The 23,457-nt window shown below is 46.1% G+C and overlaps 1 protein-coding gene across 1 annotated transcript in view; it reads right to left on the reverse strand.

Annotated features, from left to right (window-relative positions):
• Positions 1-1,015: 1,015 nt before the first annotated feature.
• Positions 1,016-23,457, reverse strand: part of Glp2r (glucagon like peptide 2 receptor) — a 63,028-nt gene continuing 40,586 nt past the window's right edge. The window contains exons 10-13 of the mRNA XM_032913828.1: positions 22,550-22,638; positions 12,151-12,289; positions 3,645-3,686; positions 1,016-1,342 (exon numbers count right to left, since the gene is read on the reverse strand). Coding sequence (XP_032769719.1) covers positions 1,016-1,342; positions 3,645-3,686; positions 12,151-12,289; positions 22,550-22,638 — 597 coding nt within the window. The remainder of the gene's footprint in view (positions 1,343-3,644; positions 3,687-12,150; positions 12,290-22,549; positions 22,639-23,457) is intronic.

Consider the following 23,457-nt stretch of genomic DNA (forward strand, 5'->3'; position numbering starts at 1 on the left):
AAGAAAATGGTCCTACCGACCAGCCTACAGGACAACATGATGGAAGAAAGTCTTCAGTTAGGAGTCCCTCTTCTCAGAGATGTTTAGGTTCGTGTAAAGTTGACAAAAACCAACGAGCTCATGCCCACAACAGTAACAGCCACCTCATGAACCACCTTATGATCCTACAGCCACACTAGGACCCCTCTCACCACTGTGCCTTCCCCACCTTGATGGACTGTACTCTCAAACTGTGAGCTCATGTTAAATTGGTTCCTCGCTTAAATTGGTCCTGGTCAGGTATTTGGACACAGCAATGAGGACAGAAACTAACACATGCAGTATTGTGACATTCAAACTTCTGTCAACACCAAACAGAACTGAGGTGTAGAAAGGGAGGTGAGACTTGACAGGAGAGGAAGAGAAGCAAGGAGGAGAGGAATCTGGGGGACAACATGGGGTCACATCCTGTCCAAGGAGAGTGGTATGTCCCAGGTGAGCGGCAATTGCAGAATAGCTGCTCCTTCCATCCTGCCTAGGTTTCGCCAAAGGTGAGGAGTTTCCTTGGATGCTTGTCCAACACTTCCAATTCTTGGCTCTCATCTCAGACTTGCTCTCTTAGAATATTGGCTATAATTCCCTAGAACTGGATACTTTAGTTTCCTGTGGGGTTCCAGTGCACCCGACTCCCATCCCTGGAAGGAGGCCATGCACCATGAACGGGAAGGAGATACTAACCAGACTCTATTTAATAAATGACTTTTCTTCATGGTGGGCTCCACTCACTTGAATTTAGGGCAAGACCCCCCCAAACCAGCGGACATTCTGGAAAACATGTGTGATGGGGGAGGGGTAGTAGGGTGACAAGGGCAAGAGGGACTGAGAGCATCACACAGACTCGTTGGTACAGAGCTTGATCACCCAGGAGAGACTTCACATCAAAATGGGGATAGTACATAGGAAGAGGAGGACCCTGGGCCCGGCAACATCCTTCCTAGGGGTCCTCAGTGGCCAAGCTGGGGTGATGGACCCTGCCTTAGATCTCACTCTCTTCCAGAATCTCCTCCATCGTATTGGCCAGGGTGAAGTCTCCCTCACTGCTCTCAGACAGGCTGCTTCCCCGGGGCCAAGCTCCATGGCCCCTGTGAGGCTGTACCCCAACATCTCCCAGGGTCTCAGAGGCCAGGTGTGAGCTGCACGTGGAGGATCGCAGCTTCTGGAGTGTCTCAGAGCCATCTCCCTCCGACAGCTTCTTGGAACATTTCCCCAAGAACCGGAAATTCTTCCCCAGGACACAGGCTCTGCAGCCCCAGTGGCGGGCTAATAGGAAGCGGCCCCATGACTTTCGCAGCTCTGCCTTCACCTGCCAGGTGAGACAAAGGTGGGGTCACCATCTTGGAGTCATTGCTCAGGTATCCATCTAGCAGGCGTTTATTGAGCAGCTACTGGGGAGCCATCTTGGAGAAGTTTACCTCTTAGATGGTAGAGCAGAGCAAAGACAAGCAAGACAGAGCCTGACAGACGCTGAAGCTTGAAGACAGAAGCAGTATGGCAGCGTGGTAAAAGCTGCTGAACGAGCATTGGAGGAGGCCATGCACAATCTAGGCCTAAGTTCCTGTGCTGAAAATCAAAACGGAGTCACCCATACCAAGGTTCCAGTTACCAGCCAAATTTCCCAGAGAGGCCAGTTTCAGCGTATACAGTAATGAAAGTCCCTCTACCTTAACCCTTCTACAAAAAGGTCACCTGGAGTAATCTCGTGTTCATTTGACACTTCTCTGCATAAATCCATGTGCCTGTCTGTGCTGGATAATTTCATGTGAACTCGACACAAGCTAAAGTTATCTGGGAGGAGAGAACCCCAATTAAGAAAATGCCTCCCTAAGATCAGGCTGGAGGTAAGCCTGAAGGGCATTTTCTTAAGTCATGATTGAAGAAGGAGGGCCTAGGCCATACTAGGTGGGGCTGCCCCTGGACTGGTGATCCTGGGTGCTATAAGAAAGCAGTCTGAGCAGGCCATGTGAAGCAAGCCAGCGAGCAGCAAGCTTCAGGGCCGCTGCAGCAGCGCCTGCCTCCGGCCCTGCCCTGTTTAAGTTTCTGTCCTGACTGGCTTTGATGATGTGGAAGTGTAAGGTAAATAAAGCCTTTCCACCCCAACTTGCTTTTTATCACAGTTCATTGCAGCAATAGAAACCCTAATCAGGACACTGCCTTACAAAAGAAAAAAATCACTTGGAAGCAATTTCTTTTCTTCTTAATTTCTATTTCCTCATTCATTTTCTACGTATAAAAACAAGCCCCCTCCTCTGCCTAGTGGATTCTTATTGCATAGAGTGGAACATTGCTTAGCCCTAGATTTAAAGCAGTTTAAAATCTTCCACCACCATTTTCCCTTCTGCCTTTTGATGGGAGCCTGGAAGCTTGGGATAGAGGCTTCAGGAGGGGCCTTTGCATAGTGGTGTTTTGGCTGAAACCTGCCTGGCAGACAAGGAGCTCCCATGTGAGACACAGAAACAGCAGTGAGCCAAGCAAAAGTTAGGTTTGATGCTGACAGGGTTGTGTTCTACTGGAGGAGACAGCCCCCACCACCGGAGTGGAGGATGAAGAGGAGGAAAGGGTGCTGGGAAACCACTGACTCCTGAAAACACCATCCTGGTTCCTGCCCCTGGCCCCTTTACACCTTTCCCCGGGTGCTATACTTTGGATAAGACTCTTGCACGGAAGGCTTTAGTCTCAGCCCTTAGCCCCATTGGGAGGTGGTAGGATCTTTAAGGCATGAGGCCTAACGGAAGGAAGTTATGTTATTGGGGAGGAGCTATTCCTGCAGAGGGTATTGGAATATGAGTTCACTCTCTCCCTCCCCCAACTCTCTCTTTCTTTCCTTCCTTCCATCCTTCTATCTTTCCTTCTGTCCTTTCCTTCCTTCCATCCTTCTAACCTTCCTTCCATCCATCCTTCGTTTCATCCTTTCTTCTGTCCATCATTCCTTCCCTTCTCCCTTCCTTCCCCCTCTCACTCACTTCACTACTCATTCCCACCGCTATAAATTGACTCACCATAGGACTAAAGGCAAGATGGCCAGGCAACCAACCATTGACCGAAACCTCTGAACCCATGAGGCAAATAAGCCTCTCCGTCTTTGTAAGTTGATTATCTCTAGTGTTTGTCACAGTAGCAGAAAACTAAATAGCACCCAGAGCAAACAGAATGCAATAAATGTTAAATTAAAAAATAATAAAAACATAGCTCCCGGTGTTTGGTGTTTGCGTGTGCTGAGCATGCCCAGAGCATGTTAGTCACATTTTGCAGATGAGAAAAATTGAAGCCAAATGACTAAACCACAGAGCTTCTAAGCAGTCAATCTGCAATGTTTAGGTTGCAGACTTCTAGATCCTAAAGTTCATGCTCGTCTCTTCTGTCCCATTTGAATCCTACCATGTCTCCGACAGACCATGGGCTAGGTTCTGAGATTCTCACTCCGTTCTTAACATTGTTTTCCATGCATTCAATCTGCCTCCTGTTCTCTCTAACGGATGCTTACAACAAAATTTTGTCCCATTACATGCCAAAGACAGTCATCCAATCACACAAACAAATACCCATAGGGTGCATAGAACTGCAGCCTCCGCCTCACCAGCCACTAAACAGCAACACAGAAAACATACCTCTCCATTGGCAAAGCCATACTGCAAGGCCACCAGAAATCCCTGGAAGAAAAGGAAAATAAAATGTGAACTCCTACTTAGTGGAGGATGTGACCGAGGATCCCTGAGAAGAGGTATAAATGTGGTGTGGTGCTTACACAGAATGGAGTTGGTCATGCTGGTGGGTGACTCTTCTTATCTTGACACACACTTTCCACAGAGGTGGCCTCCTGGGTGCTGGTGGGTACACTTAAGTCCATGATAACTGTCCTCCCAAGACCCTGGGTCATTCATTTAATGGGACAAATACAGGGAAGGCCATAGTCCCATTTTTACTTTTCTATGGTGGTCATTGACTAATTCATTTTCTCCTCCTCTTTTCTTTGGTATAGGGTTTTACTATGTAGTCCTGGCTAGTCTTGACCTCATAGGGATCTGGCTGCCTCTGCCTCTGCCTCTGCTCTCTCTGCCTCTCTCTGCCTCTCTCTGCCTCTCTCTGCCTCTCTCTGCCTCTCTCTGCCTGCCTCTGCCTCTCTGCCTCTCTCTGCCTCTCTCTGCCTCTCTCTGCCTCTCTCTGTCTCTGCCTCTGCCTCTCTCTGCCTCTCTCTCTCTCTCTGCCTCTCTCTGCCTCTCTCTGCCTTTCTCTGCCTCTCTTCGCCTCTGCCTCTGCCTCTGCCTCTGCCTCTGCCTCTGCCTCTGCCTCTGCCTCTGCCTCTGCCTCTGCCTCTGCCTCTGCCTCTGCCTCTGCCTCTGCCTCTGCCTCTGCCTCTGCAAGTGCTGCTACCTTGTATTCTTTCCCTACCTTAGTCCCTGAGCCTCTGGCATAGCTGTCAATCATGTTTTAGGATGATCATCACTGTCATAATTGTCCCAAACAGGCTCTGTGACATGGGCAAGGCCAATCAGAGCTCTTTCCACTAGAAAAAGAGATTGTGCTCTCCCGCTTTGTGTCTGCCGAAATAATTATAATTATGGACGTGTAAACTCAGAGATAGTGCTGGCATCTTCTCACGATCCAGAGAGAAAGGCCTCCTGGGCAGAAAGCCAACCGCTGAGACTAGTGATGCTGAGAGACAAATGGCCTGTGGATTATTTGTGGACTGGCATCCAGTTATGGCTGGTCTGAAATTTTCATTTATGCAACTTAATAAACATCCTTTGCTCTTGTCTAACTATTTTTTTTAAATGAAAGATTATTTCCCACCATTGGTTTCTCATCTCACTTAGCACAAAATAAACTCTCCTAAGAGTGGACGATCTGAAATGATCTGGGCTCTGGGCCTCTGTGGTACTGACTGCGTCTCATGCCCCATTTTCTCTGAGTCACTGTATCCCAGCCACCTTGGTGACGCTAAGCCAGAATGTCCACTGAGAGACTGCTAGACCCTCAGCCACAGGATACGCATATGACAAGAAATCCTTATTGCTTTGGTCACCAAATTACACACAGCAGTGACTTACCATATAGATGTGGGATGTTGGGGCTTGTGTGGCTGGTGACTCTGTTCTGCGGACTCTGACTGTGTAGTTGTAGATCACGCCTTCAAATCATTACTTTTTAAAACACTTTAAAAGAGGTGTGTGTGTGTGTGTGTGTGTGTGTGTGTGTGTGTGTGTGTGTGTGTTTTCGTTCGAGCATGTGGTCAGGTACCTGCAGAACCTAGAAGAGGGTGTTGGATCTCCTAGAGGTGGAGTTACAGGCTGTTCTGAGCTACACGATGTGGATGTTGGGAACCAAACTCAGGTCCTTTCGAAGGCAGCTAACAGTCTTAACTACTGAGCTGTTCTTTGAAAATGAGGCCCACAACCTCAGAAATCTCCTGATATCACAGTAAAACATAGCCACAGTCATAGAAACAAAATGTCCTCTTCATGTAATAATGGTTATTTACCAGTTAATGTTCAAACAGTCTTGCAGAATATGCCCCAGGCAAAGGTGCTTATGTTCAGAATCCCCACCCATGTTCAGATTCATTTAACTTGAAGGCAGTAGGTCTCAGTTCACTGTCCAGAGCGTTGCTCAAGGGCCTGACTTTCCCAGAGAGGGTGAGCCAGGCAGAAGCTGCACTTCTTTCAATGACCTAGCCTCAGAAATCATACGCCATTGTCCTATAAAACCTGACACCTGGGTAGACGACGTTCAGCATGTTTAGACAGGGGCCTAGACAAGGGTGTGGGGTGCCACCCAGCCTTACCACAGCTCATTTATTCCTTCAGCCCATCCACACCATCTGTTTCCTGAGATGTTCTCTCCACAAATTTCTACCTAATTCGGCTTCTTAAAATTCAGATATCAGCTCAAAAATCACCACAAAGAGGTCTTTTCAGGCCGTCCAACTTTAAGCACTGGAGTTACATTGTCTTTTATCAGCCCTTCTCTGTAATACACCGAGAGCAGCATCCACATCTAGACTTCACTACCAGGTCCTCAGTACCTAAAAACATGTGGCACATAGTAGAAATGCATTATGTATTTATCGAATGGATGAATGAAGAGTTGGGTTTCTGTCATAAGGGTTTTGTCTCATACAATGTCAAGCTACTTCTAAAGTGTGATGGCATGTCTTGTAGTCTATTCTTTTCATAACTACTTAGAACACGTGTCTTGGCTTTCCCTGACTGATGTAAAGATCTGTGGAGTATGCACTGTGTGTGTTTGACATATTGGAACAGATATGTGTGGGCCCTGAACATTTGACAGTTTAAAGGAATATTCTTAAAATGCCAGGCCCCACAAGAAGGGCACATCTTTAACTAAAGGATCACAATGAAAGGCTGACGTTTTCTATATTCTATCTGTCTGTCTGTCTGATTGTCTGTCTGTCCATCCATCTGTCTGTCTGTCTTTATCTGTTTAAGATGTGGTCTCACAATGTAGCTCAGGTGATCCAAAACTCCTACCTCCGCATTTCACATCACGAGATTACAGACATGTATGCACCCCTATGCCCGGCATCTCTGTATCTTTTGATGGACGTTAATGAAATGCAATCCTGGGAGGAAGTTGTCTCTGGTCTTCTTCATATTCACCTTTGCCAACGTCCCTTCTGAGTAATGCCAGGATCCTGCCAGCTCAGATTCTGCAAAAATGTGGGCTTCCCCCTTTCTTCTTGCACCTGGAGAGTCTGTAGCTTTGCTGCTGGATGGAGGCTTGCAGATACAGCGTATCCTTTTCACACGTACAGTGGAGTCAGAGGGTCATAGCTTGTTGTGGGGTCACAGGAACAGTAATAATCACCTCTGAACATGTGCTAAGAGAAGAGCTGGCTCCTGGTGCGCCAGAATCCTCACCGAGCTAAAATAGGATTCACATGACAGATGTGTCTTCCTGCAGTCTGGCTCCTGCTCCAGATAAAGTAAGTGTGAAGAGAGCAGGTCCCACAGAACACATGGCTCTCCCGTGTCCCCAACATGTGGCAGTCTCTCCAAAGACCTGATGAAAACAGGAGGCTGCCGAAGCTGTCTACGGAGTAAACCTTTAAAGAGTGAAGGGGACTCCAGGGCAGCGAGGGAGGAGGAGGAAAGCTGTTGGGACTAACGATTCCTTTCATAAAGTCACCAAGATGACCAAGAAGGCACCAAACATGCCTCTCCACATCTGCCCTTCCCCCTACTCATCTCTGTTTGGTGAGATATGGGAGCCCCTGTCTACAACCAAGCACTTTCTGTCACCATTCTGCTTCAGAAAATGGCGCCACACTTCTGTGAATCCTCACGTTCCTCAGTAGCACAACCAGGCGAGCAGAGCTTCTGTTGCTGGTTAGATTGAGCCACAGTGGCAGCCCTTCTCCAAAGAGAGCCCCAGTGTTTCACCTTTAATGGGAGGAGCTAAAGCTGCTCCTCCCATTAAAGCCTGAATCTCGTTTTCCCTTCTCTTGAGTCCAAGGTGACCCTGTGACTGTCTAGCCACATACATGGCAAGGTATCGCTCTAGGTAGGTATTTACTTTTGAGCTTCTGCCTTTGGAGGATGGAGATTCCCGCTCGCTCCCTCTTGGAACTTTGGCTCTTGGGGTGCTCCAAGAATCCAGCTGCTATATTGTGAGATGCCCAAGAGACACAGGAAGTGAAGCTCACTGATCAATGGCTCTAGCTGAACTCCTGGCTAACAGGTCACATGAACATGTAGTCATGTGAATGACCCACCAAGGACAGGCATTCCAGGTTGATGTTTGCAGGTCCAGCCAAAATCACATGTATCAGAAAGACGATGCCTACGGAACCTGCACAGCCCAACCCAAAGAATCATCAAAAACAGTAGTCATTACCGCTTTAAGCCTAAACGTTTGTGTTTTATTACACAAATGGCCAGAGCATTTGGGTTACGTGAAGTTTCCCATGATCTCCACATGAGCGTCTGATCCTCAGCTTGCCTTGGATGTGTGCTATCAGGTGATTTGGGGCTTATGCTAACCAGTATGTCAAAAGGCCACCAAACAGCTGCAGGATTTGCTTTTGTTTTGCTTTTTTTTTTCTTTGAAGATTACACTTTGCAGATTAGAGCCAAGCAACACAGGAAAGTCAAATCACTAACCCTTAGCTTTTGAAATCCCCCAAAAGGCTGAAATAAATTAAACAGGTTTCAATGATGGGGAAAAAATGTTACCAGTGGGTCTGGTGCCTCCGTTTAAAGCCCCAGAGAACTGAGCTCCAATAGGAGTGAAAGAAAAGTGTTGAACTGTTGCTGTGCCCTGTCCCTGAGTCACTGGTGGGAATGAAGGGGGCTGGCATGTTTTCTCTGCTCTCTGCACAGGATCGCAGTGCCTGTGACAGAGGCCTGAAGACTGTGGGATAGATAGGTAACGTGATGTCCCCTGGTTCCAATCTCACAGGATGCTTTGGATGCCCACCGTGTTCTATGTGACATGCTGGGTGTGACATGCTGGGTTACAGGCAAGGGCTTTAACCTCTACATAAACTTCCATGCACACTCCCTAGCCCTCAGTCTTCATCTTCCGGAGGGCATCTGGGACTGAAGGGGCGTCAGGCTTTCCAGCCAATTCAATCCCTTGAAGGTGTTTTTTGCAACCCTGTAGTTATTTGAATAGCTGAGGGAGTGCAGCATGCATCCTAACTTGTCACTGTTTATTTCATATTAATAGTAACTCTATTTTGGTGAAATATAGAAATTTTAGTATGTCTCCATTTATTCATTCCTCTTTGTGCTATTACTGTGATGTGTAGGTGATATTTTTATGTTGCAAACCCAATAACATAACGATTATCACATTGTACAATCATCTTGTGTCTTCTAAATCAGTTACGGAAAAAAAAAATCAATGTACTATGTTGTCTCTCCTATTTACATATCAACCTTTGAGAGTGTTTGAACTTCTTGTGAATTCGAGTTACTGTACATTGTCTTTTCTTTCCTCCAGACTAAAGGACCTCCCTTGAAACCACGTGTGGGACTGTCATCAAATTCTCAGTCTTTATCTACCCAAGAACATATGTTAGCTTCATCTTGATACAGTTTTGCAAACACTGGAGCTATTAACTGACATCTTTTTATCAACCCTATCCCCCCACTCCCCGCAACACCTCTGCCTTCCTGCTCATCTGGCTGGCTCAGTTGTGAAAGGGTTGTTATTCTTTTGCCATATTGAAGACTGTATCTTGTTTGTGAGCTAAGTTCTTGTTCTCCTACCCAGGCTGGCTCTGGGTCTGTGATCCTCCTGCCTCAGCCTCCTGAGTGTCAGGATTGCAGGCTCATGACCATGGCGTCCCACTGACTTTGAGCATTTTGACTTCAAGGTCTCTGGATGTAAATAACCTTTGTTTGATGCTGCTTCCAGCCCATTGTGCACGGGAATTCAAGCGTTTCCTCCAGTCTGGGAAGTTTTTGAGCATGGCTTCTGCACATTTTCCCTCCTCCTTCTTGTCTCAGCTTTATCAGGCCTCCCCGAGCACACACATTGCTTCCTGGAGCATCACCCGGGTTACTGAAGCTCTGTCATTACTGTTTTCTCTCTGTTAAGCTGACAAGATCCTCTCCGCAGACCTGTCTTTGCTTTCGCTCTTTCTTTCTTCTGCCACCGTAGTTCTGAGATGACACCGTTCTGCAGAAATCTCCATTCTAGTCATTGATGTCATTTTTTTCCTCAGTATGGGTCACACATTCCTGTTTCTCCTAACTTTGGATCCTAAAATTAACGCTGTTGCTGTTGCTGTGTGTTTCTTTTCCAAGAAGTATAGATCAAAGAGGGTATTGCCCTGTACCTCAGACTGTGCTGGAAAACCCTGTGCAGAACAGGCTAGCCCAAAACTTCAACACTCCTCCTCCTCCAGGCTGGTAAGCACTGAGATTTCCAGCTTGAACCATAGCCCTCAGTAGGGTTTCAAAGATTTTGTTATCTTACTCCCCTCCTCACCACTGAGTGGTCTGACTTTTGGTTTAGTAATTTTTTATTACTTCCATGATACCCATCTCCCTACATATGCAGCCATTGACATCTGTGCTCATTTTTAAAATGTAGGTTCTTGAGCTGGAGAGAGGATAGCTTAGCGGTTAAGTCTTGCAGAAGACTTGGGTTTGGTTCCTGGCACCTCCACCGTGGGATGCACAACTGCCTGCAACTCCAGTTCTAGAGTTTCTCCTGCCTTCTGGCCTCTTAGATACCTGAACATATGGGCCGTACATAGACTCATGTAGGCACGTATACACACACATCATCTTTTTTAACTTCTTAGAAAAATTGGGTTCTTACCTGTAAGACAAGTCTCCTGACCCTGTTTATATTGGCTGAACAGAGATCCAGTGACTGGTCAGAAATTATGCTTAACTACCTCATGTTATAAGGTCCCCATACACTTTGCCATCAGTCCTGTGTGTCAACTGGAGAGCACATCCCAGGTTCAGCCAGTAAAGAGGCATTCCATAGCCTTTCTTTCCAGGTCCTCCCACGTCTACTCTCCATGTGAGAAGGAACTCATCCAGGGAGGCATGGACAGCCCTTCTGATCTCCCTGGAGGATGTCTGCAAACTTGGGCACGTACACAATCCTTTAGTCTTCCTGAGAGACACAGGGTAGCCCATCACAGCAGCCTCTGCCTCTCATCTTCTGGCTAACCCACAAAAATCTATATTTTGCCCTGAATAGGACTACCATATCTATGACTGTGATTGAGCTCCCCTGCTCCTTTAGGGGGGAAAAGTGGTTAATTTGGAGTTGAAGTTGACTAATTCTTTTCTTGTTTGATTGGTTTGGTTTAGGGTTGGATTGGGTTTGGGGGGTGGGGGTGGTCTTATTTCTTCATTTGGTTTTGTTTTTTGTTTGTTTGTTTGTTGTGTTTGTTTGTTGTTTTGTTGTTTTTGTTTTGAGACAGGGATTCTTTCTGTAGCCTTGGCTGTCCTGGAATTCACCCTGTAGATGTAGACCAGGCTGGCCCCGAACACATAGAAATCACCTGCCTCTGCCTCCAAAGTGCTAGGATTAAAGGCATGAACCACCACTGCCCAGTTAAGTTTATTAATTCTAAGACCACTGCTGTATGGGGACTTTGACTGTACTGTTACCTGCTGCCTTACTGGCTTCTGCCCCTGAGCCTCACCTCTCTACACCCATACCTCTCCTGTCTCACCCTCCTTCACTAGGCCAGGACATTCTAGGCTTGCTTTAAACAGCAGAGTGTAGTGGAATCATCAAGATGTCAGCTCCAAGCCTCAGCATTAAAATGCCAGCGCCCCCTTCCCCATGCTCTTGGGAGCCCGGAGCTGCCACATAAAACGGCAGTCACTCAACAGAGAGATCACAGGAGAGAACATGTGGAAAGCGAGAGACCCTCAGAACAAATGGAAGAAAGGAACATAGTTGATAGTAAAAAAAAAAAAAAAAAGGAGAAAGAAAAACTGAGGCCTCAGGAATTCAAATCAAATGAAGCTAGCCCCAGCACAAGCTGCTGTGGGGGTGTGAGGCCACAGGGCCCCAACAGGCTTCATCACACCAAAGCTTAGCCACACCCATCCCCATGCCCTATCTAGATGTCTAACTCCTAAGTCATGGTTGGAGGCCACACTAAGCTGTCAGTCCATAGACAGCAGTGGTTAAACAAAGCATCCAGGCAACCAAAGCTGAACTCCTGTTTCTAGTTTTGATGCACACCCATCTGTCTGGATTAAGAGCCTCTTCATCTGGACTCTCTCCTCCCTACCTTAATAGTATTGTGTGCAGTGAATACATGTCACGGGATGCATGGAAATGGTCTGCTTTGTACAATGTTCTGCAGATAACACAGCAAAAAATAGGCCCTTAATAAAAGGCTTCAAGGTGACACTCACAGTTAATATGATCATGAGTCACACCACCTACTACAGTCCAGGAACAAGACCCATTTTCTCTTCTGAGTCACTGAATCATGCCGGCAGGATCTAGGCAACACTTCCCCCATCTGCGTACCCTCGAATGTCACAGATACCCACCAACAAAGCCCCCCAATACTAGAAAAAGTGTGTTGGTCCCCAGCTCTGCTCAGTTCTATTTGGACCCTGTGTATTTTCTCTGAGCCAAAGCATGAGTCACACAACTTACGTGGACAGAGCTCAGTGTCAGCTGGATGAAGAGTCGAATACGTTTTGAAAATCCTTGAACTTGGTCGTCGGGGAAGAAAGTGAAGAGGACCTCATGAACCCCCAACAAGGGAATGAGGAGCAACGTTGATTTCGCCAATCTGCAAACGATACCAACCTATCAGTCATGAGGGCCTTGCTGGGACTGGGCAAGATACCCTGCCCACTATTCACATCTGTGCTGTAAATCTCCCACTTCTGATGAACAGTTCATCTTTTGTGACCTTACTTATTCTTGTATCCCTGTGTGTAGCAAATACTCAGGGAGCTTTTACAGAATGAATGAAGGAACTATGCCCCAGTAGGATATCATGCCTACAGACATTGATGTGTCTGATGGATAATACACTTCTATGAGAGCCGCTGCCAACCTTCGATACCACCCAAGTTTAACAAGTTCCTGGGTACATGGCTGCCAGGTCCTGATACTGGTTTCTCTCCCGAGAAATTCAGCGCTTCCAATGTCAACCTCAAACAAGAAAGAAAATGAGTTGCCCAGGGCCACAGAGACACCAAGGAGCTATCCCCATCCTGAAGTGGAGCCTGCCCTCAGCTGTCCCTCAATCCTGTGACAGCAAGAGCCACAGGAAATGGAAAACTGATCCTTCTCGTAAAGCACACTAAAGTACACAGTGTGGAGGTTGGCGGTCGTTTACAGTCTACACATACCACAAAAAAGACAAACATTCCTTTGTACCACCCACGAGCAGAGTGTACAGCTGGGGCCCAATTGCTCCAAACTGGTGAATCCCAAGCAAGGCTGGCCATTAAAATTCCTTTCAAGGCCTTTAAAATACATACAGTGGGTCTTCAGAATGCGTAAGTTCTGCTCTAGAGGAGCCAACCAACTGTAGATTGATGGACACGATTTCTTCAGTTGTGTCCATATTGAACCTGCACAGATTCGTTTCTTTATTGTTTATCTCTAGACATTGCAACACTGCAACTATTTACACAGCATTCACACTGCTTTGTGTACTAGACATAATCCAGAGATGATTTAAAGTACATAGACTCGGAAAACGGATACATCAGCAGTTAAGAATGCTTGCTCTTCTTCCGGGGGACCCAGGTTCTGTTCCAAGCATCCATATCACATAGCTCACAGCTACCTGTAACTCCAGCTCCAAGGAAGCTTTTGCCTTCCTCCAGTTTCCATGGCTACCTGCACACACCTGACATGCACCCACATAGATGTATGCATGTAATAACTAAATAAAAATAAACCTTAAAAAATAAAGTATAATAAAAGGATTCAGCACCTCAGATGGGTTCTGGAATAGGTCTCCCATGTGCATTAAGGGCCATCTTACTAGGTCCCGGAGGCTGTCCCCCAAGAGTGTGGAGTTTTGCAGAACTCCACAGTGGACTCCAAGGAGTAAAGGAGGCTGGGAATGGCCTCATTTTACCACTATCTGCTTCTTGACTTAAAGTAAACAGAATTAGCAAAGGTGACTCATGTTCAGGGAAAACAAACGAAACTGGTGTCTAATCCACACTGGGGGGAAAAACAGAGCTTAATTGTAATGTGTTTTTAACCCAAGTACTTAAAGAGGCAGAGTAGGAAGAAGCCCAACGCCCAACCCCCAAACCCTCCCACAGAGAGAGAGAGACAGAGACAGAGACAGAGACAGAGACAGAGACAGAGACAGGGAGAGGGAGAGAGAGAGAGGGAGGGAGGGAGAGAGAGAAAGGTGGTAAAGATACAGAAAGCTACTGTGGTCAGCAGTCCACATGCCATTTTTCTAAAAGGCGAAACTGCATCCTGTGTCTATGAGACCCACTGAAATGCACGGCCACCCATGCAGCAAAACCTTCTGCTTCTTTATAGCCATCACATAAAAGGGACTCTACCTGCCCATGTGGGCTGGACATCCCCAGAGCCTTGACAGCCAGGGGAACCCACGACTTGGGAGGTGAGTGACAGACCCTGGTTATGTGCTTCTCCTGAAGGGAGCTCAGATCCACTTCTGCCCCCGCACCCACCCACATGGGTGTCACTTAGAAAAGAATATTTCCAGGGAGACTTTTTTTTTCCATCTCTTCCCTTTTTTGATAGCTGAGGATTGAGACCAGGGCCTCACGTGTGCTGAGCACATGGCTCTACCACTGAGCCCTGCGTCTAAGGATTAGTTTGTTGGTTTGAATATACAGGAATGTTAAGATCCCTTTTGGCTCAAAGGTTGCAAAAGGAAGAGGTTGGGATTTGACCTAAAGACTACTTTTGCTTAGGATGTAGAGTTGTTTTGACAGTAGGAGACATCTTTAGTGAGAAGATGTAAGCGCGGATGCTCACATTTTAATCTTGTGGAAGCTAGAGCAACCGGAAGCCAAGGCGACAAACTCCTGCTTGACAATCAACTATGGCTCGCTGGTGGTTCTCCTTTAGATTCTAAATGGTCTCCAGCCTCCATAGGGCCTGCACCCTTGATGATATTTGCTCTGCACTGACGAGAGCCTGAACTTGTGACTCATACTCTGGATTATCTAGAGCAATAATACACATCAACATACTTATGTGCAGGCCCATGTCTCACCAGCAATTGATTTCTTGGGTGATATCATGGCAATTATGGATTTTTAAGTTTCTTTTTTCAAGTGTGTGTGTGTGTGTGTGTGTGTGTGTGTGTGTGTGTGTTATGTCTAAATGTGAGTTTGCATGTTAGTGCAAGATGCCTCACTTGTAGATGGGTGTGAACCATATTGACATGGGTTCTAGGAACCAAACTCAGGTCCCCTGAAATGTAATATGCACCCTTAAACACCGAGCCATCTCTCTGGCCTAATTAAGGGTTTTAAAAGTCATGCTAACTATGGAATGATGCTAGTTCTACAGAACGGTATCGAAGAGAACACAGAGGGCTTCCTTCCATTTCCCTAGTATTCACAGATGGTATGGCCATAGTCTATCCGTCAACACCAGGAAGCCAGCAATGAGAGCAGACTAAAAATATATTCCAGACGTTGTTGGATTTTACTTGTTTTCCATTTTCAACCTGTCCATAACCCATGTGGCAAACATCACATCTCTAATGGCATATTGGGTCACTTCTGCCACTACCACCCCTCTGGGTAGATAAAGGCTGGACCTCCCCACTACTCACACCCTTCTAATGTCTCCTTGGACAAAAGTACAATTTGTGTCTCAGCCCAAATGAAAACCATAAATAGTCCCAGACGTTTACTCTTATGGACTGTGTGTATGCTGCTCTCTCATCCATAGCCGACTGTTTATTTAAATGGTACAGTTTGTTGCAGTCCTTTGAGGACTCAACAAATATTTATTAAGCATCTGCTCAGGGTACATGAGTGGGTACAGAGGGAGTAGAAAGCTCAAACCAAGGGCAGTAGGACACAGGGATGGTACCAGGGTGTGGGTTCAAATAGCAACATCACCAACCACTCAGTGAGACCTTGGGTGAATTCTTCAACCTCTTTGTCCATTAGTTTCTTCATTTATAGAAAGAAGATTATACAAAGAATAGTGTCCACCTGGCAGGGTCCTCATAAGGATTAGGCAAATGATGCAGGGGGTCAGATTGGGCTGACGGGGAGTGGGAGGTGGGGAGTGCATGCGTGCAAACATCCATGTCTGGTGTTGTCCTCATCTGCTGAGACAGACTCTCTTTGAGTTTGGAGCTCATCCATTCAGCTAGAGTGGTGGCCAGTGACCCCGGGGGATCTACTGTCTCTACCTCTCCAGCACTGGGCTCATAGTTGTCCATCTTTTACACAACTATGTGCTGGGCATCCAAACTTGGGTTCTTGTGCTTACAGCAAGCACTTTACTGACTAAACAGTCCCTCAGAACCCCCTTACTTCAATTTTTGATAAAGGGTCTCAGGAAGTTGTCCAGGCAGCCCTCTGCAGCTCAGTCTAGTCTTGAACTTGCGATCCTTCTGCCTCAACCTCCACAGGAGCTAGGATTCCAGGTCTGTGCCACCAGCCTCAATGGTCATCATTTTTATTTATTTATTTATGTATTTATTTATTTATTTATTCATTTTGGACTTGGAAAGGTAGGGATTTATTTGCCTTATACTTTCATATTACAGTCTACCTTTGAGAGAAATCAAGATGCAAACTTAAAGCAAGAACTGAACAAGAGGCCACAGAGGAGGGCTGTTTATTATCTTGCCTATCATAACTTCCTGTCCGTACGTGCTTCATTTGATTCCTTATTCGAGCCAGGAAACAAAAGCAGAGGGACCACCCACAGTAGGCTGGAACCTCCTACATCATAATCAAGGAAATGTTCACAGGAAAATCTGAACAAGGCAGTTCCTCAATTGAGAATCTCTCTTTCCAGATATGTCTAGGTTTGTATCTCGTTGACAAAAACTAGCCCGTATACTTTGCTTAACAAAAATTAATTAATTAGCAAACACTTAATGGGCACCTACTATGTACACCACTTTCTCTCCCAAGAAAAAGGTATAGGCACATTGTTATCCCAGAGTTATTTCCAGATCTCTGGGCAATAGAAAACCACATTCTAGAGTCTGAGCTGCACAAGACTTTAGGGAGCACCACAGTGTCTAGAGTGAATGAGAAAACACTTGTGGTTTACACTCACCTGTGCTCTACCTCACTCTAGTCCTGGGGCGAAGACTTTAAAAGGAAGCTGTACATTATTCAGTATTACTTTTTTGTATGGATGTGTGATAAACCCAGAGTCTCTCAATTGCTAGGCTATGTTCACATTCTCATCCCCCCTTTTTTTTCTTTATTAACCCGGAAACCGGGAAGGGGAATAACAATCGAAATGGTTGTCATTTTAAAAGGACTCTTGCCCGTAAATGGCTGTGCTTCATCATGGTGACAGACACATGTGACAAATAAAGGAGCAGAGACTTGTTTGAGGGTTAGGCTTAATCCATGCTCACTTGACCTCCTTTTTGGGGGGTGGGGGTGTTGCTATGTGAAGATATCACAGCGTGGTGCAGAGCACATGGAACACTAGGCTGTACAACTCATGGTGCCTAGCAGGCAAAAAGTAAGAGGAAGATGCCCACTGCCAAATAGCCCATCCCAGGGACCAATGTCATTATACTAGGCTCCATCTCCTAAACGTTCATCACCCTGTCCCCAAGAGTGTCACAGACTGGAGGCCAAACCTTCAACACATAAACTCCCAGGAGACCTTAAGACCCTTGCAGAACAGGTGCTATACAGCTCCAAGGGGGCTTGTCAGTTTACCACCCATTTGTGATACTGCTGGTCTGTGGCTGATGGGGTTTAATCATAACACTCAACGGTGGTACTTGGCGGGTGGAGTAGGATAAGCTGAAGGAAATTGATAAAGCTGCAGAAGTTGCTAGATCATTTGACTCCTCTTATAGCAGTTCATGTGACCTAAGAAGGATTATGTGAGCTTTCCCTGAAGCATGTCCCAAGACCCTTCTTTGAAAGGTGGCTTCCCTATTCCCACAGGAAGGGAGCATCCTTATTATTGAAGTCGTTGGACCACAGAGAAGCACCTGGACTCACAGGGCTTGCTACATCTCCCAGTCTATTCCATCAGATCATGCCTCATATGTCCAGTAATATCTCCCCATGACTGTCCATCCTTTATCAAACCCAGCATAAGCAATATGCATTTGATCACTCTGTCTTCATTGCCTTGAGGGGGCTCCCATGACACAAAACTTCTACATTTATATGCTTTTCTCTCATTAATCATCTATACAACTTTCTGACCCAAGCCAAGGTCTCTATGAGTCAAGGCAAAAGCTTTCTGCTCTCGTGCTGTCCTCCAGAAACTCCTGTCAGAAAAGAGAATGGGATGGGTGTGTGCCGCAATTACTCTTCCCTGTAAAGTCACCCTGAGCTTGGGCTACACACTCACATGGGAAGCAAAACCATTAATAAGGGGGAAGAGAGCTATCTCCCTGCTGGGAGCCACAGAGAATAGTGAAGTGAGAAAAGGCTGAGAGTCAGTTAGCCTCTGAGTGCTTGCCCTTCATCCTTGCCTCAACCTACCCTCTCCAAGTCAGACAGTAGATCCATTTACTGTTTCCTTTACCTGATGGCAGAGGCCCATGGGGAAAGCTAAAAAGCCTCTAAAAACTTGCCTCTTGGGTGAGGTCTACATGTGTTTAATTTAAACCTTCCTAAAATAAACTCCTGGACAGGGACTGGAGCTTCAAGTATTGCATTCTAAAAGCCTCCCAAATCTGAGAGCTGGAGGTAGCCTTGTATCTCATGCACTGACACCATGCCCCTCTCTTTACCCCACTGAGGGCTTTCATGGAAAATTAACACGGGGCATATAGAAGAGGTCAGCTTGGGGCAGGCATGGTGATGCCCTTGGATGTAACAGCTGGTATGACGTCTCAACAGCAACATGGGCAAACAAGCTCATAGATTCTGCAAGGACTCTCCAGCTCAAAGAGCACAGTGAGAGCATGTCTGTGTCTTCAGAGACAAGTTCCACACTCTACAAACTAGTAGGATCATGCCAATCAACCGGGTCATGCTCTCCCTGGGAAGAGTGAATCAGTAGAAAAGATATGGAAGACCAAAATGTCAGAGAAAAAGCACATAAGGAGACCATTTTCAGAACGTATTCCACTTGATTCCGTGGAAGCCAGCTGGAGAAATGAAGTGGCTGGGGTTAGTGGCAGGGAGTGGGTTCTTTGGCACCCTGCTTTGACAGAGTGCTAACCAAGCACTATTCTGGTGATCTCTGGATTTGTGAGCCTTCTGTTAAGACCAGAAAATCTTTTGAAGCACAGGAAAACTTAGAGAGGAACACCCTCCCCTTACCTCCTCCTTCCACAGACTTCAAAAATGCACAACAGTCTAGCTAACACCCAAGAATGAGCCCTCACCCCAGGGAAGCCTTTGGGTAGACTCACACCAAGGTTCTTTTTCTCAAGCATTTTCCCTGAACAAGAGTAGAAAGAGGAAAAGGCAGATTCCAGACAGATTGCATATGTCAGCCAAGTTATTCTTTCTCCTCCCCCCAAAAATTCACCTTTAATGATTGCCAGGCATATGGTTTCCCCAGCGTCTTAACCTACCCTTCCCTAGATTGATGTCACTCAATGAGACTCTACAGAAGCACATTCACCATGGGCCAAGAAGGGCTTCCATGTACTAATGCATCTGATAGTAGTCCTCCATTCTGGCTGTCTATCAGAGTCTCCCGGGGAAGCCTCTAAAGATCCCACACGGTAAGATTCTAACCCACACTTCCTGAGCAGACTACCCAGTGATGGGGTCCACAAGGCTGTGTTTCAAGCCAGCTCTCTCCAGATGCTCATAGTAGCTAAACTGGGCAACTATTAGGAGTCACTGAGGGTCTAGAGCATGAAGAAGGTCCCAGGGAAACATGACAGACTTGAAATGGAAACAAAGCCATAGAGGTCAGCCTTTGGGTCTCATGTCTGCCGACTAGTTTTATGCCAACTTGGCCCAAGTCAGAGTCATTTGAAAATAGAAGCCTCAACTGAGAAAATATACTGCTACCAGATTGGCCCATGGGAAAGGCATCATTTTCTTGATTGATAATTGATATGGGAGGGTCCATCTCACTGTGGGAGGTGCTGCTGCTGAGTTGGCCATTCTGTGTGCTATAATAGAGAGCAAGCCACGAGGAATAAGCCAATGAGAAGCCTTCCTCCATGACCTCTGCCTCAGTTCTTGCCCCCAGATACCTAACTGCCTTGAGATTCTGGGCCCTCTGCCCTGACTTTCCCAGATGACAGACTGCAGCTATAAAATGAATTAAATCCTTTCTCCCCATGTTGCTAGGCCATGGTGTTTTATCACGGCAACAGAGTACCTAACTATGACAAGTCTTGTTGGCTCCACTTCTGCCTCCCGGAAGTCTCTGCCTCTGTGCAGTCTCTCGACGTACCCTGGTAGTCAGGGCACTTGCGTATCAAAGGGGTGGCATTGCTTGAGTGGACTCTAGAAGCCCTGCCTATTCTTGGAGAACAGTGGTGTGAGGAGGCTGAGTCTTGGGACTGGAGCCAAAAATGCTGTCTGGCCACTTGGAGTCTGGATTAGAGGCGCCAGGAAAGACAGCATGACTCCCTGGGGCCCAGACCAGACCCGTTCCCCAAGGTTAAGGGTTTCTGCCAAATGTTTGGATGAAACATCTAAGTAGCGACTAATTTGTATGTGTGTGTATGTGTGTGTATATATATATATATAAAATATATGTATGTGGATATATATGTATATACACTAGTGTGTCTGTCTGTGTCTGTGTGTGTGTATAATATATATGCACTATATATATGCTGTGTGTGTGTGTGTGTGTGTGTATATAATGTATGTATGTATGTGGATATATATGTATATACACTAGTGTGTCTGTCTGTCTCTGTGTGTGTATAATATATATGCACTATATGCAGTGTGTGTGTGTGTGTGTGTGTGTGTGTGTGTGTGTGTGTATGTGCAAGCTTTCCAGATTAGGAGAGGCTTATTCTTCTATATCTGTTGGAGTAAGAGTCTTGGGAAGATGAGCTTAGGGTCTGGGTCTAGGGCAAATGCCTAGACATCGGCCTCCATATCTGATCAAAGTGGCTTCCCACAGACAATGTCCTTCAGGTGCGACAGTTCACAGGAGATGGGTCTGTCATGACTCTCCCACTGCACACACCAGAAAGTGGGCCACAGGAGCCAAGCCCCCTCCCCCCTGTCTATTCCATAGCAACGTCTCCGTCACTGCTGCAGTAGCACACACACTGCTAAAACCTGGTGTGGGACCCGGGTCATGCTCACCTTCTGTTCAAGCACACCGGAAGCATCCAATGAATGTTTGCCTTGTAAATGGGGGAAATCTGACTTTTCATCACAAAAGTCAGTCTTAGAAATAGTTTGCGACATGGCTGGAGGTGTTTCCACTCCCACCCTCTGCTTACAGTCTGCTATGTAAACTAAAATCCCTAACTCAGAGCTTTTTTTTTTTAGATTCAAATACACATTCTCTTTCCAGCCCTAGTGAAGTTGACCTGCCACCTAGAAGAATAACTAGAAATGGAGGGAGAGGGCCTCGCCTGCCATTCGCTCCTCATTCATTCATTCATTCATTCATTCATTCATTCATTCTTTTTACAGCAGTACTGCTCCCAATAAAAGCCTGTCATTTGATTTATTATGAATAGAGACTGTTGTCACTGTAGGGTACTAAAGATAAGACACCACAAAGGTGAGTCACAAAAGAAAGGGAACTGTGTAACAACCATTTCTATGGATTCTAAACACTTCTTTCCTTAAATAATCCCGCAACAGACACAAACTACCCTGCATACAAGACTTTCTAAGACCCTAGACCATGGAGGTGGTTTGATCAAGAATGGCCCCCATAGGCTCATCTGTCTAACTACTTGGTCTTCAGCTGGTGGAATGTTTGGGAAGGATTAGGCGGTTATGGCCTTGGGGGAGGAGGTATGGCCTTGGTGGAGGAGGTGGCTTTGGTAGAGAAGGTGTGTCACTAGGGGTAGGCTTTTAGGTTTCCAAAGTCCGTGCCATTCCCCATATTTTGCTTTCTGTCTCAGGTTTATAGATCACAATGTAAGCTCTCCGCTACCCTATAGTGCCATGTCTGCCTGCCTGCCTGATGCCAGGCTTCCTGCCATGATGGTCATAAGCTTTAAGCCTATGAAACTATAAGCACCCCCCCCAATTAACTCTCTCTTCTATAGGTTTCCTTGGTCATGGTGATTTATCATAGCAATAGAAAAGTAACTACAATAACCATTATTTTTACAGTCTCCTGACAGGACATTAATATGTTCTTGACTGTTCAGCCCTTACATCATCATCATGTGTTTAGAAGGGCTTAGTCATTGGCAAAAGGGTCACATGCACCTCAACAGCTTCTCATAAGTGCTCTCTTCTCTCACCTCACCTTAAGAGACAAGTACATCATTACAATCTGGATGCTATGCTTTGAAAGTGAAATATCTTCTATGGGTTCATTTGTTTAAATGTGTACTCCCAAGCTAGTAGTGTTCCTTTAGAAGTTGGTAGAATCTTTTTGGTCATGTGGTCTAGTTGGCAGACATAGGGATATAGAGGTTTGCAGTTGACATTTATATCCCGGCCTCATTTCAGGGAGAGCTCTGCTTCCTGACCTACTGAGAAGTGATGATGAGCCTCAAGCAGTCGCCACCAAGAACGTGAGCTGCTTGCTTGGCTGAGCCTTCCTGGCCATGATGGACTGTGCTCTCTCAAACCAGGAGCCAACATATGTCTTTCATTAAGCTGCTTTTTGTCCAGTATTTGGTCACAGAAATGAAAGTAATAAGGGATACATTGTTCCTCCTATCTCAAGACTTGGTTGACATCAAGGATAGTCAAAATAACCTCAAATTGCTAAACACTGGCCTCCAGCCACTCACCTGTATTTGTAGTCTCTGAAGCACATCTGATGAGCTTTGAGCTTAGAAATGAGAAGCTTGAGAATCTTGAGGAAGATGAAGAAATTAACCTTGAAAACAAAAGGCAGATACAGGTAACTAAGGGACAGATGCCACATGTTGTGGATATCAAGGTTACCCTGGGTGGGCCATAAGCCCATGTTCATCCATGTGAACCACGGGCAAGTTGGCAGTTAGCTCCTCACATAGGAAGTGGCTATGGTTGTCCCAAAGACTCTTTGAACTAAAAGTCTGGGGGATGAGGGGAACTTGGAATATCATTTAGTTTATCCTGCCTAGCTGAGGTCTAGCACTCGATACTTAGAAGACAAACAAGCATTACTACTAAGTGATACTTAATTGCTTACCACCCAGGCTTTGGGCTAAGAACTTACCACAAACATTTTCATTTATTCTTCAAAGCAACCCTCTGCAGTTTTCACAGTGTGTGTGTGTGTGTGTGTGTGTGTGTGTGTGTGTGTGTGTGTGTGTGTGTGTGTACACATAGAGATTAGTGTAATACTGAAGCTTGCATAGCTAGGCAGTGACTGAGCAGGCGATTATGACCAGAGTTAGCTTCACTTAAACAGAACAGTGTGCTGGCTCCTCTCAGGAGCGAACTACGGCTCTCCTACTGTGTGACTCCAGGGCTGCAGTAGGACTCACTGGGCGGTGTATGTCCTCCACTCTCTATGGTATTTTTCACAACTCTCACAAATGGGGAAAATCTAGACCTCACTGCCAGCTTTGACAGTAACTATGAAATATGTCTGAAATTCCTTGGTGCTTCTTTTAAAAAGGAGACCTTGGTCTTCCTTGACTCTCACCTCTGTGTGTGTATTATATTTAATCACTTTCTGCTAACGAAAAGAACATGATAGATGATATCA

The sequence above is a fragment of the Rattus rattus genome, chromosome 9, assembly GCF_011064425.1.
Source record: "Rattus rattus isolate New Zealand chromosome 9, Rrattus_CSIRO_v1, whole genome shotgun sequence".
Taxonomy (NCBI): domain Eukaryota; kingdom Metazoa; phylum Chordata; class Mammalia; order Rodentia; family Muridae; genus Rattus; species Rattus rattus.